This window comes from Lycorma delicatula, chromosome 1 (genome assembly GCF_047948215.1).
Source record: "Lycorma delicatula isolate Av1 chromosome 1, ASM4794821v1, whole genome shotgun sequence".
NCBI classification, from domain to species: domain Eukaryota; kingdom Metazoa; phylum Arthropoda; class Insecta; order Hemiptera; family Fulgoridae; genus Lycorma; species Lycorma delicatula.
Genome location: NC_134455.1, coordinates 325,755,190 through 325,772,330, shown reverse-complemented (window position 1 = coordinate 325,772,330; position 17,141 = coordinate 325,755,190). Strand labels below are relative to the sequence as shown.

The window sequence follows — 17,141 nt, the reverse complement described above, 5'->3', positions numbered from 1 at the left end:
ATACATAATAACAATAATAAAAATCTATTTAAATCAGTAATTACTGATGCTCAACAGAACAATCGCGTGCTACCAGAGCTCTCTTATTGTTCATTAATGGAGAAACAAAAAAAAACCTTTATGTTTTCATGGGTCACAAGATTTTAACACTAATTGATACCAAAAGCAAAACAAATTCCACTATCTGTTATCAAACATTCACTATTTTTTAATAATTTTAAACTCTGGCACTGTATTATAATTACTACAGCATAAGAAACTAGTGTAGTAATTTGTTATATTTTACATTTATATTAAAAAAAATAAATAAAATGAAATTTTTATTTTTCCAAGTATTATCGAGCACATGAATTGGGTAATTTTGTCAATTTTTTTAAACTCTTGTTAAAAAAAGAATAATTACACTATCTTTCAAAAAATAACAGCGATTGAGAAAAATAGTTACGACCAAAGTGGAACTTATCAGCGTTAAAAAAATTAGGAAACTAGAATTAATCAATTTTTCAATTTTAGCACTAGTATGTTTTGTAACATTATTCATAAACCAAAGATTTTAATAAAATCTAAATAAAACAATCCAAATAAAAAAAATTGTTTTCACACTTGTTTCATTTTACTAGTTATTACATCCTACTACATTTAAAAGAAATGGTAATTTTTTAAATTCTGAACAGCTACAAATCCTACCCTACTAAACGACATTTATATGTGTGTGCACCCCCCTTAGCTTAGTACCGGAATGTACCAATCACTAGCGGAAAATCCCGATTCGTTAGTACATGTCTCTAGTGTTGAAAGTGTATATTTGTTATATTATTATAAATCGAAGTTTTGGGAAAATTTAGTACTTTTTAACCGGATCCGAATTTTCGGACGAAAATTGCAAATATCTCGAAAACGGTCGGTCCTAGCGCTCTGAAAAATTTTCTCGACCCACAAGACAAAACCACATTGGCTCCCAGTGGTATCCGTCGGATGAAAATATCTTCAAGTGTCCCCGGGGCGCCGTTCGAAAATTAGGGAGGGGGTGCGATGGGATGCCACCATATCTCGGCAACCGCTCTTCCGATTTTAGCGATTCAAACGGCATATATATTAGCAGGTCGATCGCTAACTGTTTAACGCATCGGGTACACTCTTGATAAACCGGAGTTTGGTTATCCGGAAATTAAATCGTTTAGCCTTATGTTTTGATTGCAATCAACCACCGTAAAACTTACCGATCCAATCTTTCGCTAAATACGCTTAAACCTCTGCTCTGGCGCGGCAGTAAAGTATAAACTTACAGACTAAAAAATAGAAATTAAAAAGATATAACAAATTTTTTTAAAAACCATTATTAAATGCACTAAAAGGTAGAAAATAAAAAATTTTTAAAACCACTCTTAAATTAAACATACTAAAATGTAAAAAAATAATTTTAGGATGGTATCTCAGAATGGATTTGACAAGCTTTGATGGTGATATTGACCTAAAGATTGTGGGGGGGGGGGTGCTAACACGCATAAGAAAAAATTGGCAAAAACCTCAAATTTTTAAGTTGAAGCTATGACTTTCACATAATCTTATTTATCACCATCAAAGCTTGTTGTTAAATCATTCTGAGATACCGTCCTAAAATTATTTTTTACCTTTTAGCACATTTACTTTAAGAGTGGCGTTATAAACAATTTTTTTACATATTTTTTATTTATTTATGTGATTGTTTTTCTTCATAAAATAATGAACTATAACCAAAAAGTAGGCATCGGAATGTGCCGATCACTGTCGGAAAATCCCGAATCGTTAGTAAATCTTAAAGAGCTAAATTTCTAATTTAACTTTCGTTATATCAATTTTCATCATTCAAAAAAAAAAAAATTTACTCAAGACGTAATCAATTTTGGACACCTAATAATCCCATTCCGAGACGCCGCCTACCAGGGCAACCCTCCCGGAGGACCTAGCTGCGGAGGCGTGCCGTAGGCACGCCCTGCAGCTAGTAATTAAATAAATGAAATAAGTGTTCTTTTTGGTAAAACAATAATTATTGAGTCTTGTACTGAAAGACTCAACCAATTTATAATGAAAAAAGAGGCAGAAGCCGCCACATGATTTCTGACAATTGGATTCTGTATCCCGCAAATGACTAATTAAGTGCCTCTAATTATTCCCCTCAAATTCCTTGAAGTATATTTCTAGACCACTGTCCTCTGCATAAACCAACCTGACTCATGGTCTACTTTTATTTATGTATTCAAGTTTTCAACTAATGCCTGCTTTAATGGCTATGTATCATAGAACGATTTGCCCAATTCAGGAATCTCAGTTTAATGTCTAGTCATACCTCCATATCCATATGTCATACAAATCATATTGTGCCTTCTACATCCTATACTAATGACTCATTAAAAAAAAGCCAACATTACAGTCAATTTTTACTGAATTTTATAAACACACATGCACCTATTAATTGATTTATTATGAAAAAAGAAACGGATGAAACCACAAAATTTCTGATGGCAAAGTTCTCTAGCCAATAAATTGCTAAAAAAGGACTTCACAAATGTTAAGAAATATTTTCAGTTAAAGAAAGGATTGTTCAAATCTGCATGCGTCCAATGTTACAAAGTAAACGATGATTCTTATTAGTGGAAATTCTAAATCTGCTAAATGAAAAATCGATATTTATATCATATTTAAATCATATCAAATAATTAAATTTATAACACCTGGGCTTTATTCATTGCTACTTTTCTTTTAAATATAAATTTTGAAACATAATTTTAAAGAATTTTTAATAATTCAAATTAAATTCCTTTTTAAATATTTAACAACTAATAAAGTGATTCAAAGTCTATCGAAATTATTTTTATAACTATTTTCATTATTATTTCTAAGAAACTACAATTTTTTTTAATTATATATAAAAATATTGTATATTTTGTATATGTGTATGTGTTTTATTCCACTTTTTAAATACTTTCATTTGATACTCATGAAATGAAAAAGGTTTCTTGGCTTGAAGAAGGTGGCAACTGCTTACTCTAAGTTTGTGTCACTGGAATGAATTATTAGATTCCTAATCAATAGAAATTGGTACTATTATTCTTGTTACAGGATCACAAACTAGCAAACATACCTAGTAAGTCATTACCATCCTGGACTAGTTGTGTAAAATTCCTTAAATCAGCAAATTAAAAAGGGATAAGGTTAGTTTTCTAAGTTAACAACATGAATACCATACAATTAGTATTTGGATTTTTAATATGACCATGTACAAAATTAGCAATGTTCCGAATGCACTACTATAACTTTTATTAATTATTTTCATTACTATTACTATTATTATTATTGCATAAGAACTACCCACCATTTTACCTTATCATCATCTACATCATCATCTACATCATCCTTATCATCATCATAATGAGAAAAACAGTGATTTAAAATTATAGATTCATATTACATAATCCTGAAAATATTTATTTAATCATGGAAAATAAACAAATATTATAGCACATTACACTTACCGCGCAATTTCCTCCACAGCAAGGGAGAGAGCTAACGTGTCTAATCCAGCACCACCATATTCTTCGGAAACATAAACACCCATCAGTCCTAAATCTCCCATTTTCTTAATCTATAAAACAAGATTTTTCTCCTGAAAAGTCATAATAACAGATATTGCACAATATTGCATAATTCAATATTACTTAAGTGTTCCATCTAACAAAAATAACATTAGTGTATTTATCTTCTAATGAAGATCAATTTTCAGGAGGCAATGTTTATTCTTGACTCTGAAATGACAAACTTAATGTAGCTTTTTATGATAAAGATTGTGCACATGCACTTCACCCATTTACATAAACGTAAAATGTTAAATTTATATAGCTTCTGATCATTCTATTGACTGATTTAATTACTCTACAGCAATTTAAAATTATAGGTCCACATTAGATAATCCTGAAAGTAGTTAAACATTTAATCATGGTAAAGGTACTTTACTTTTTTTATTTTATAAATATTTACTGGATCAATAAAAGGACCATTTTCCTAGTAATACTTAAAACACAAATTATTAATTTATAAACTTGGTAGTACACACACGCATGCACACACAAGGTAAAAAATAATAAGAATTTTTTATTCTGTGTGCTATGTATTTTCGATTGAGTTTGTCTTTGTCACATGCAGTGGCAGCACTGTCTATAATGTAAAGCATTTTTTTTTTAGCGATATTAGACATATAATTCAAATTTGGCAGCCAAACAATTGCTCTTTTATTAATTCACTGCATATGCTCAGAGCTTGTGTCACTGGAATATGAAATGGAAATTTTGTAATCTATGAAAAATGCCATGCTTGACTGGGATTTGAACCCATGACCTCCACCAGATGAAAGGCCGATATGCTACCATTTAGCTTATTTAATAATGAAGATGTATTTTGTAACAAAATGGTTATTTATTTCATTTGAAAATGACAGAACAAAGGATTTGCATTAAATTTTATGTTTAAAATGGATTAAAGGTGCAGTGAAGGAATACATACATTAATGAAGGCTTTTGGCAATGATTTATCTCAACACCGAGGATTTTGAGTGGTACAAATAAAAACAAAAGGGTTCGATATTCTAACATCAACAACCAATGAAAACATCAACAAAATAAAGGATATTGTGATCAATAAGCATCAAATCACTATTAGAAAAGTTGCTGAAGAGGTGGGAATCTCTTATGTTCATGTGAAACAATTCTGACTGACATTCTGGATGTGAAACAAGTAGGAGCAAAATTTGTTCCAAAAACAATACAGCAGAATAGCTGTTAACAAACCATAACAGATGATGAAACTTGGATGTAGGGTTATAATATTGAAATGAAGGTCAATCATCCTGATGGAAGCTAAGAATATAAAACCCAATAAAAGCACGCCAAGTTCAATCGAATGTTAAGGTTCTCCATGCAATGTTTTTTTTTTTCTATTAAACTGGCATTGGCTATTAAATTTTTACTTCAAGATTGTACTGTCAACAAACAGTACTAGTTAACATGACATTCAAAACAATATATATTTTACAAAATATGACATGATGAATGTAAACAATTCTGGGATTTTGCTCCACAATAACAATCCAGCTCATGCTTCACTATTAACTTTTGATTATTTAACCAAAAATAACACCATATTAATGCCAAATCCTTTGTATTCTCCAGATTGGCACCCGTGACTTTTTCTTGTTCCCACTGAATAAGAGAAAAATAAAAGGGCAATTTGTGATAATAAATGAAATACAGGAAAAATTAGTAAGTTAACTAAAGGCTATTACAAAAAATTCTTTCCACAGATGTCTTGGGTATTGGAAGAAACACTGACATAAATGTGTTGCATCTCTGGAGGGCTACTTTGAAAGGGATAATACCAATGTAGAAGAATAAGCAAATAATTTTTGATAAAAATTAAATTTTTCATTAATTTTTAATCACACCTAATAAATATATACATATATACACGTACACAAACATATTACAAATACACAAAAATCACGGTTAAAAACAAAAAGAAGCTATTACAATTTGAACTTTGTACAAAAATCTCCAAGCCAGGGTTGTTTTCCTCCAAGACCAATCTAATTTAATTCTTTTCGGTTATAATCAAAAGAAAAACTTACTCATAAAGGAAGCAGTTTACTGAAAGTAACACCTAATCTAATAATCTTTAAATAAATGTAAATCATTACAAGTAAATGTAATAATTCTTTTATTTTTAACAGTTGTTTGAACATAGATTTTACCACAGGCAGAACAAATAGTAGTCGAAGGTGAGTAAATGTTGATAGCCTTTAAAGCTGTAAAGGAATCATCTTTCTAGTGTAAAATTAAAAAAATACCCTGAAGAATATAATTAAAAATGTATGACATGAATCAATGTCTAAAGCCAATGTACTTTTTTCTTGAAATATAATTTTTTGTAAACAATAATCAATAAATAATTTTTTTACTCTTGGACAAGTTATATTTAATGTTAACAACTTCAAAGAGTAAAAATCTACCAATACTTATGGTTTTACTCATTGTACTTAGATAACTTAAATATTTTCAATAGTGAAAAAGATAATGTTATTTACTTACTTCAAGCCATAATCTTTACTTACATAATTCTGGTTATCAAGTGATGTATTATTTATTTAAATCATGTCTGTTTAATTATTCAATTATATTACTTGAAAGAGAGAGTATAAAATGGAATATAATTTCTCAAAAAGTATTGATTACCATATCTCTTTATTTAATTGTAGACTGACTGAAACAGCACTGATATACTGCAATGAGATGCCTTCTATACTGGTGACAATCTCTTTTTTTAGAATCAAATACAATCCTCCTTTTAATTAAAATATAGATGATATATTTTATTTTAATCTATGTTGGGTTTTTTCAGTCTTATATTTTAAAAATATAATATTTTAACAACAACAACCATATTATTCTCATTTTTTTGTTAAAATAAAATAAACAAACAGATATTTACCTACTTTTTGTTTTACAAAATAATAACAAACACAACTGAGATAAACAGAGTTTATTCATTAATGTTTTTAAGTCATAAAAATGCAGATAATAACATTGTTAAACTTAAATATTTTTAACACTGCGATCTTTAAGGAAAAAATAAAATTTTTAAATATTTTAACTTTTAAAATTAAAGATAGCTTAGTAAGTTTCTTTCAATAGGTTAACCTTTTTTTCTTTTTGATCTTGTGGACTAATTAAGATATTACCTTTTATCTATACAAATATATATAATTAAAAAAGGATATGTAAATTAACGATTAACAACTAATGAGTTTCCCTAAATAAAACTAACTGTACTTGGTATTCAGGACATAGAACAGAAATTTTGATTACAAGAAATAGTTTGAGAAATAGTTCCACAACTGGCACATCTTATGCTGCAGTAAACAGCAATAGAAATAATTATGAAGTAAGGATTAAAATAACAATGATCAAGTGAAAACTGGACTGAATATTTCTGCCATGATTGAGCAAATAAATCAATTTTTACAAATCAATTTTACGATTCCTGAAGAGATAAAATTAAGTCATATTTAAAAATGCATTGATAATTACACATAAATTTCAAAGCAAAATCTCTGATAGTTTATTATTTATAAATTAAAAAATTTAAAAACAATAATGCAGGTATTCTATCAGAAGCATTGTTTTAAACTAAATCAAAATTCTAAAAAAAAAAAACTATATACAACCATATGAAGGTAAAAAGCAAACAAATTAAGTTGAGAAAAAAGTTTACATTAAAGATTAAAGTGTAGGAAAAAAACGAAAACAAGTATAGTACAGATATCACAAATCACAGTTTACAAGCCACATAAACCATATTGTGTCAAAAATTAGGACATCAAGTGCATTCTTTGTCGGCCAAACAGTTCCTTCTGTGTGCATTTGGCTGGACAAAGATGACATTGAATCTGGCTTGGAGATTTTTGTGCAAAGTTCAAATTGTAATAGCTTCTTTTTTTTTAACAGTGATTTTTGTGTATTTGTAATATGTTTGTGTACGTGTATATATGTATATATTTATTAGGTGTAGTCTGCATCACCACAGTCACATTCAAGCGTCCATAGTGAAACCCCGTCTCTGTAAGTTTTTCCTGCATCTTGTAACACCTTAGTGCAGCCTATTTAGAAATCTCCAAGTTATCTAGTCCTCTTTGCGTCCAGGGAAAAGTTGTTCAATGGTCTTTTCCACCCTTTGAGATGTGCAACCCTTGTATGCCAAAAAGTATGTCTTGCTTGCCTGAGTGGTCATCAGGAAACTCTTTCTTGACCTAAGCCATGGCCTTGCTGGTTCATAGCCATATAAAGGATGAGCTTGAGTTGTTGACGTCTTGAACCTCTCCTTACAAGCCACTACTACATGCCAGATAGTACTGCTTCTCCAGAGGTGTGAGTCACTGATATAAAATTTTTAGCAGTAGTAATTCAAAGATTTCATATGTACTAGTTTACTAATCAGATTAAAAAATAAATAATAGATCAGATGATTTTTGATAAGTTTAATCAAATTTGTAGAATGTATTAGACACTACTTAAAGTATTTACAACAATGACATATTCATATTTATTAAAATAGCTAAATGTGTCCTGATCTGAATTTGTGAAATTGTTTCAAAAAATAATATGAAAGCAAACATTTTTTTTAGGAGACAAAGCAATATTTTTTTAAAATCATTTTCTATCATGTACATAAAATGTTCTGTAACCATAAAATGAATAAAAACTCGTTTCTATTAATGAATGTTTCTATCATTCTGACCCCATAGAGGAAGACACCCACCATGTGACAGTTGTAGTCGCCATGCCACCCCCTTCATATCTAACCTTTAGGGGGTTTTTAAAACCCTTGAGGTCATCATCAAAACCTTGGCAAAAGACATCACAATGTATGGCAACTGTTTATAAAATTGTAATTAAGAGATCATGAATTTCAGAAGTACACAATAAAAAATTCTAATCCTTTCAATGAGCCACTGCAGAGGTGTAACTTAAATGGGCAACATTCAGTCTTGCATCACATGGAAATTGTTGTTAGAAATGCATTAATTGGCAAATATGATTCACAGGGTTGGAAATAACAGTAAATTACAACCAATACTTATATAGTGTATACCAATCATATGAAAATTCCGCCATGTACTTTTCATAGATTTCAATTTCTTATTATTTAGGTTACATTCATCAGACTTTTATTTTAATTATTTAAAATTTTAAGTGAAATAAGGGTAAAAATTCTACATTTGTACATAAAATATTTTAGAATAATGCATATGGAAGAGTTTACATTATAAGATATGCAGTAAGTATATAACTGAAGAATAAATCTTTTTTTTTTCAAAAATTATCATTAATCTGTTTCATAAAAAACATAAACCATTCACTCTGTTTTTTGTACATAATATTATCAGACCTTAATAAATGCAATGTAATATTTTCAAACCTTTTGAATGAAAATTATAGATGATGTGCAGAATTTTTCCTCATGCAATCTAAATTTATTGAATCATTTCCGAAAAAAATCACTAACACTCTGGATAGAAGTTTCTGTTATGCCAGGATAATGTATAATACAATTGCTGAGGCGGGTTTAAAGATGAATCTAATTTCCTAATTTCTTTACCATTCAAAATATTAGCAATGAAAATGAAATTCTTAAAAATATTCATCCAGAATGTTATACCCTGAACCTTTTCTTTTTTCTTATATCTTTTATTGGCATTAGGGAAACAGCTATTAAATTTTTTCAGTACTATTTCTAGGAGTTACAGCTCTCTTTCTGGGAAGGGGGAACTTTGCCTAATTGTTGTAATAATGAAATATTTTACAAATAAGGAAATTTTTTACTAAGAAAAAGTGTAGAAAAAGCTTTGCCATATTCAAACCAAAAGTGGAAGGAAAGTCAACAGACAAAAGAATTTCAATATTTCTAGCAATTATCTTACATTAAAAAAAAATTCCACTTTGATTCATTCTTGTTATCAGTTTTTTACTCCATTGAACAAATTTTATTTTTTTACAATGGAGCAAGTTTACAGTACTTGTAATCGCGAAAAAATTCGGTTTTCAGATTTCAATGGAAATATCCATTCTGACCATCCCAGAATCCGTTTTGAATGGTTTCGACGTGACGTCTGAATATACGCAAGTACTTATGTATGTATCTCACATAACTTAAAAATGATTAGCTGTAGAATACTGAAATTTTGTATTTAAGACTGTTGTACCATCTAGCTGTGCACCTCCCCTTTTGACTGCAATTGACTGGGCCAAAAATGTATAGGGGGTTTCAATTTTGAAACATTTGAACTTTGGACATTTTTCTAAACTGCAGTAATAAGCCCGTGTTGAGAGCTTTTCAATGATATATCATAAATGATACTTATTTTTATTGGTTCCAGAGTTATAGCCAAATAAAATTTTAATTAATGAAATATTTGGATCTTACAAGGGGAAGGCACATCGGTTTGAAACAAACTTCATATACATATATTTTTTTTAACTTTCTTTTTTTAATTTAAATATATTAATTTATTAATAATTATTAACTTCCGATTGTAAAAAAAAAATTAACATTAAATAATATTCAATAATAACAATAAAAAAAAATCTGAGAAAAAATTAGAGGTTATTAGTAAAATAAAATTTTATGTACTTTTCATTTTAATTCAAAAACTTTTACAATCGGAGGTTAATAATTATTAATAAATCAATATAATTAAATTTTTAAAAAAAGTTAAAAAAAAATATGTGTATGTAGTTGCATTCAAACTGATGTGTAGTTGCATTCAAACTGATGTGTGCATGGTTACGGATCTAACACGTTCTCACTTACACTACATATCTACTTGAGCGACGTGAAACAAAATTAATATATAAACTAATGTAAGAATCTAAGGAAACTTTTAGCGCCATTTTTCTTGAGTGTAGTTGAATATTGGGTGTTAGTAATTTGTGATGAAGACACGTGTACTATTCACACATGCAATATGGTTCAAATTGTGACCTGAAGCCCGTGCCTTCCCCTTGTTAGTGAGATGCGAGACTTACTGAAAATTCACAAATTGTATAAGTGTTATAAATTTGTAATAAATATACAAAGACAAAAACCCTACAATACCATACTCATTTTAAACCCAGTAAAAACATGTTAAAAATGTAAACTAAAAATTTAGTAAACTTTTCCAATTTTGTTTTTATTTTCATATTATATATATATATATATATATATATATATATATATATATATAAAATAATGATAAAATAATGATATGATATATAAAAATATAAAATATGATATGATATATAAAAATATAAAATGTGATATGTGTGAATAGGTAACATTTACTTGGTTTTCCATTTCTCCTGTATAAATACATAATTTTTTATTTATGCGTTTGTTTTGGTCTATTTTGTTTGTTTTCATTTTGTTGATGGTTGCACCATAATATTCTAAAAAATATAGTATTAGTTAGATATAAGACTTACATATAATTAAAGAGTAATAAAGGGACTTTTACTTTATCCTAATATTTCAGGTAAGATTATGGAATTAATAATTGTATAAATATTTGATGTTAATAAAAACTAATATTTTAGCAATTGTGTAACTGTCCACTTTATTAAAAAATTGAAGGATCATACCTCACTTTCAAATGAAATAAGTTTACATGAAGTGCAGCAAAAAACGTGTAAATATGTAATTTAATAGGCGTACAAGGAAGTTATATCAAGGTGTCCATATCAGATTTCTTTTTTTAATCCGTCTAAAATTTCAATGTTTAATAATTTGTTTCCCTTAGTAATAACATTTTATTTGATAACAGACAGAAATTTAGAGTATAAACTAAAAAAAAAAGTAAATGTATGAATAAGAACACACAGCATAGTAGTAAAATATTTAGCAGCAAATGCATTTAGCATAAAATTGGAGATAAAATCACAGCTTGGAATAATTGATAGTGAACTCTTCTTTCACATATTATTAGTGTCTTAAAAATTAGTCTTCTCAAATTTATAAATTACATCAGCTGGGTTTTGTAAATTAAGTGGAATCAAAATTCTAGCTGGCTAACAGTTGATTTTCATTTCAGAATTAACTTGACCTGATTTTTCATTAAACATTTAGATTTGTTATCTAAGATAGAGTTTTAGACAAAAAATGTTAACTAAAAAATTAAGACCTTGTCAACATAACATTTATTAACAGTGACTGCTACAGCAAAGATATTGAAGAAGTATTAAACTCTTGTCAATATTTATAAAAACAATTTAAAACAACTAAAATTAATAATACTTCATCAATCAGATTGAGTTTAAAGAAATTTAAATATTACTGAATTCCAAAAATTCATCACACACCAAAAACTGATGTATTGTTGTATGCAAGTAGAAAGATAAAACAACACTTCCTAATGCTTCAAAAATGTTAAGTTATGAATCTTTTACAATGGTATTATTCAACTTCCACTTCCACTTCATAAAAAATTATTGTTACTCCCTCATTATACAGCTCTTAATGATAATATCCCAAAATAAAACAAGGTTATCAGCAAGTAAATAACACATATATGATGTAACATTGCTTACTATCATACAAATTAATTAATAGAAAATAATATTTTATTTATTCATTTTAAGTAGTAACATTATTTCAGTATCACAAATCTCCACCTTTGAATGATAGAAAAAATATAATAAATTTTTAATTAGAAATTATAGATTAATAACAAACAAATTCTGCAGGCGTAAAATTAACTTAATCAGAAGATTGAGTAGTATCAACAATCTAATTTCTATCTATGAGTACTTACACAAAGTTTCTACATGGTGATTAGATCTTTTTTAGTGATATATACATATATATATATATATGTATATATTTAGTGATAGTATACATACATGTAAATATACTAAAAACAATATAATATATAGATATTTATTACTAGTAAAGAAATCTGTTATTAATTCATGAAGAAATTATTTTAATCGATATTTTTTTAATCTCAATTATTATTTGAAGCATATTATAGTATTGTATTGTTTATTAGTATAATTTTTTGCAGTAATTTCATGAACTCAATACAGAGTGTATCACGAAGTTCTCCTGGGACTTTCATAACCTATTCTACCCTAGAAAATAATGGAAAAAGTTCATATAAACATATGCTATAAACATAAAATGCTTCAAATGTCAGTTACAATTAGTGAAAGATTTCACTTGGATTTCAGCTACCCTGGTGAAATGAGGTCGGTCATACTGAAATTTTTAAGACGTTAATTAAGGTACAGAATTTGTGATTTCTCAAGGTTTTTGAAATGAAAAATTGAATAAAATAGGTCCCAGAACTATATCTGATGAATTCTTTGAGAAATCTGGGGTGGAAACTAATAAATTGGGGTAAAAAACCCCGTTTTTTTTTTTTTTTGTTTGACATACAACTTGTTAAATAGCCAATAAACAAATAAATTATTTTTAACAAAACTTGGAGAGAATTTAATTCTGAACAAAACTGTGTAAAATAAGATAATAAAACAAAGAAAAGTTAGAAAAATTTGAATTTCATTTAAAAAAGTGAATACAACATTTTTCAGAAAAGTAGTTACTTAATGTAAACGAAATCCATACTCTTTTTTGATGTAGAAAGTTTGTAAAAATTACTGTTATAAAACTTTTAAAAAAACACCGAAAATTACAAAAAAAATTTGGAAATAAAAATTACTTAGATAATAGTTATTTTATTAATAACAGAAATATAATACATTATTTGAAAAACCGTTACTTCAACATTGGCAATAAAATAATAAAACTGGTCAATAATGTGCAATACTGTACCAGTGTTTTAATCGTTCTGTAAGTATATCGGGTACCGTCAACTGCTATCGTTAGCGAAGGTTTTCTGTGAATTTTCGTTTGAACGTGATCGGTTTGCCATTGAAAAAATGCCGTACTTATTTACAACAGAGGAATACGCTGATATGGTAATCATTTTGAGCGTGTATAATGGTAATGCTACAGCAGAATATGAAATTCGTTTTCCGAATCACAGCAGATTCCAAAACAATTAGCACGACTTTTCGCAATCTTCGGGAAACATGTTCACTACCTAGTATTCGTACCAGCTACGAATAATTTGTCAAACCCGACGCTGTTATGGACGAAATAATTTTGTCAATTATTATCGGTGCAGTTCAGTGCAGTCCAGGCGTCAGTACGCGACGTCTTTCTAAGGAGATTGGAGTTTCGCATTTGATGATTTGGAGAACAATTAAAATAAGTTTTACCCTTATCATACACAGCCAGTTCAACATCTATACCCAGAAGACTATCCGTTTCGCTTGTTCTGAAACAGGTGGAATACAAACAGACAACTCTGCAAGTATGTTTTGTTTACCGACAAGACAAATTTCACTCGAGTTTGCGTCAACAACTTATGCAGTGAACATACAGGAGCAGAAGTAAATCCTCATGAAACGATGGAAGGTAATTTTCAACACCGATTTTTCCGTTAATGCATACATTGACGGAAAAATCAGTGTTTGACTAGCTTTGTGAAGAAGACTGCACCATAGTACAGTCTTCTTCACAAAACTAGTTGGACCGTTCACATTAGCTGGCCCGTTAAATGCTGAGATTTGTTTGCAATTTCTTCAAGACGTATTGCCGAAGAAGTTCCTCTAGCGCCGAGACAAAGGTATACTTCCAGCAACACGGCGCGTCTCCCAACTTCTGTTGTGCCGTTTCCACTCACTTAAATCATTTCCCTTAGAAACGGATGGATGAGTCATGGAAGTCCACATAACTGGCTAACAATATCGCCTCTTCTAACACCTTTTTTACGTCTGGAGATGGATGAAGAATATTGTATACAAAACAAAAATATATTCTCGTGAGGAATTAATTGACCACATTACAGATGCGTCTGAGCAACTTAAGGACAGCACTGACGAACTAAAACGAGCAACAAATGTAGTAGAGAAGCGTGCCAAGAAATGTGGTGAAAATGGCTGGCTCATTTTTGAACATTTATTATAATCTGGTACGTACAAAACACTTTGGTCAAGTGTACCGTCTCTAAATTAAATTTCAATTTTTCTAACTTTTCTTTGTTTTATTTCATTTATCTTATACCATTTTCTTAAGAATTAAATTTTCTACAAGTTTTGTTTAAAAGTTTTACATGTTTTTTACCCATTTAACCAAGTTATTGTACGTCAAACATAAAAAACAGGGTTTTTACCCCAATTTATTGGTTTTCACCGCCCATATTTCCCAAAAACTGCAGACACGATTCTGGAACTTATTTTATTCGATTTTTCGGGTCAACCATAAGAAATTACTAATTCTGCCTTTAATTAACGTCCTAAAAATTTCAGTACGACCTCATTTCACCGGGATAGCTGAAATCCAAGCGAAATCTTTCACTAGTCGTAACTTGCAAACGAAAGATTTTAGAGCATATGTTTATATGAACTTTTTGCATTATCTTCACGAGTACAATAGGTTATGAAAGCCCCAGGAAAGCTTCGTGATACAACTGTGCGCGCGCCGTGTATAAAACTATTGCAGTTCAAGCTGTGCGGTTTGTGACAAAAGAAAGAACAAATTATCCATTTTTTTTTTTTTTACTGGTTTGTTGCAGGTAGAGGCAAAGTGGAGGGCACGTGATGAATTTTTTTTATAAAACTGTGTCAATCCAAGAGAAAGCGCAATGAGTGTTGTGGTATCAAGAGTCGAAATCACCGATTACTGTACAGCGACATTTTAGAAGGAAATACGGACGGCCAGCACTTGATTGCAAGAGGTTCGTTGGATGGTATGCAATGTTTAAGGACAGTAGAAGTGTAGTCGACCATCCGCTTACAGGGCGGCCATTCGGTAGTGAAGAGAAGGTTGAGGTTGCCCAAATCTACCTGTCGTGTATTTCGTGAACTAGGAATTCCCCGGTCAACAGTACACAAAATTTTACACCAGAAACTAAGGTTACACGAGCATAAAGTTCAGATATTGCAACATCTACAACCAGATGACAGTTCTCGTCGTGCTGCCTTTGCGACCGAGATTTTGCAACGGATTGATAACGACAATTAGTACCTGCAGCGCGTGTGTTTTTCAGACGAAGCTACTTTCCACAGAATATGGGGCTACGAAAATCCGAACTTTACCAGAAAAAAAATTAGACATTTCCCTAAACTGAATGTGTGGTGCGATTTGATGCACAACAGAATCACTGGTCTCTTCTTTTTCATTGAGTAAACAATAAATAACAGCTAACATTTACCTGGATATGCTGCAACACTCTGCTATACCTCAACTAAATAACCTAGGGAGATTTTCCAGTAGGATAGCGCACCACCACACTGGGAATTACTAGTTCCGAGATTTTCTGAATGAATCATTTCATAGCAATGGATTGGGCGTGACGATCCCACTCCTGGTACCACGATCACCAGGCATAACTCCCTTATACTTTTTCCTCTAGGGTTATGTTAAGGACAGAGTCTACGCAACACCAGTACCTGATCTGGACATATGAAGACTGAGAATAACTGAAGCTGTTGCTAGTATTACAGAAAACATTTTCACCAACACATCGCGTGAAACTGATTATCGGTTGGACATTCTACGAGCGACAAAAGGCGCACATGTTGAACTTTATTGACATGGTAAAAATAACTTGATAATTTTTTCTTTCTTTTGCCACAAACCCCACAACTACAACTGTAATAGTTTTTTTGTAATAAATTTTTGTAATCATGGAAAGACTTTATGGGTCCTGTGTGTATTTATATATATATATTTGCATTTTACTCCCATTTGTTTAGAATGAATAACAAATTGATTAATCAAATTTTTCCCAAGTAAAAAAGTCTAAACGCAAATGGTTCACACAAGTCCAAAAAGGATTAAAACTGAAGAAATTATAAGAGAGAGAGAATGATAAAAGATGAAAATAAAAGGTTCCAAGAAACGCCAAAATGCAAGTATTTTGCTTTAATGTTATAAATAGTCTCAAAACGGCGTCCTTTCATCACAGATTTTAATTTCGGAAATAAGAAAAAATTGCAAGGGTCCAGGTCTAGCGAGTACGGAGGCAGAGGGAGCTGTTTTTTGGCACAAAAATGACCAATTGATAAAGCCGAGTGTGCGGACGCATTGTCGTGGGGAAGGAACCACGAGTTGTCTCGCCACAACTCAGGTCTTTTTTTACGGATTTTTTCATGTAACCGTTGTAAAACGCCCTGATAGTATGCAAGGTTCACTGTTTCACTTCGAGGCAAGAATTCAAAATGCACAATTTCAATAAAATCGAAAATACAGAGAGCAACACTTTGACATCGGATGGAAACTGACATGCTTTCTTGCAGCGTGGAAATCCTTTGCCGATCCATTGCGATGAACTTTTGTCTCGATGTCATAGCCGCAAAACCAACGTTCATCTTCCATTATAAACCTTTGCATGAATGTTTCATCGTCATAGGCTAGTTCAAGAAGTTGCCGAAAAACGTCCGCTCCATGTTCTTTTTGCTGTTCGGTCGTCAAACGAGGAACACATTTGGCTACAACTCGATGCATGTTCA

At 30.2% G+C, this 17,141-nt stretch overlaps 1 protein-coding gene across 1 annotated transcript in view; it reads right to left on the bottom strand.

The window, feature by feature from the left end:
* Positions 1–17,141, bottom strand: part of LOC142334221 (short-chain specific acyl-CoA dehydrogenase, mitochondrial-like) — a 67,724-nt gene that overhangs the window by 40,308 nt on the left and 10,275 nt on the right. Inside the window, exon 3 of the mRNA XM_075382071.1 lies at positions 3,513–3,622. Coding sequence (XP_075238186.1) covers positions 3,513–3,622 — 110 coding nt within the window. The remainder of the gene's footprint in view (positions 1–3,512; positions 3,623–17,141) is intronic.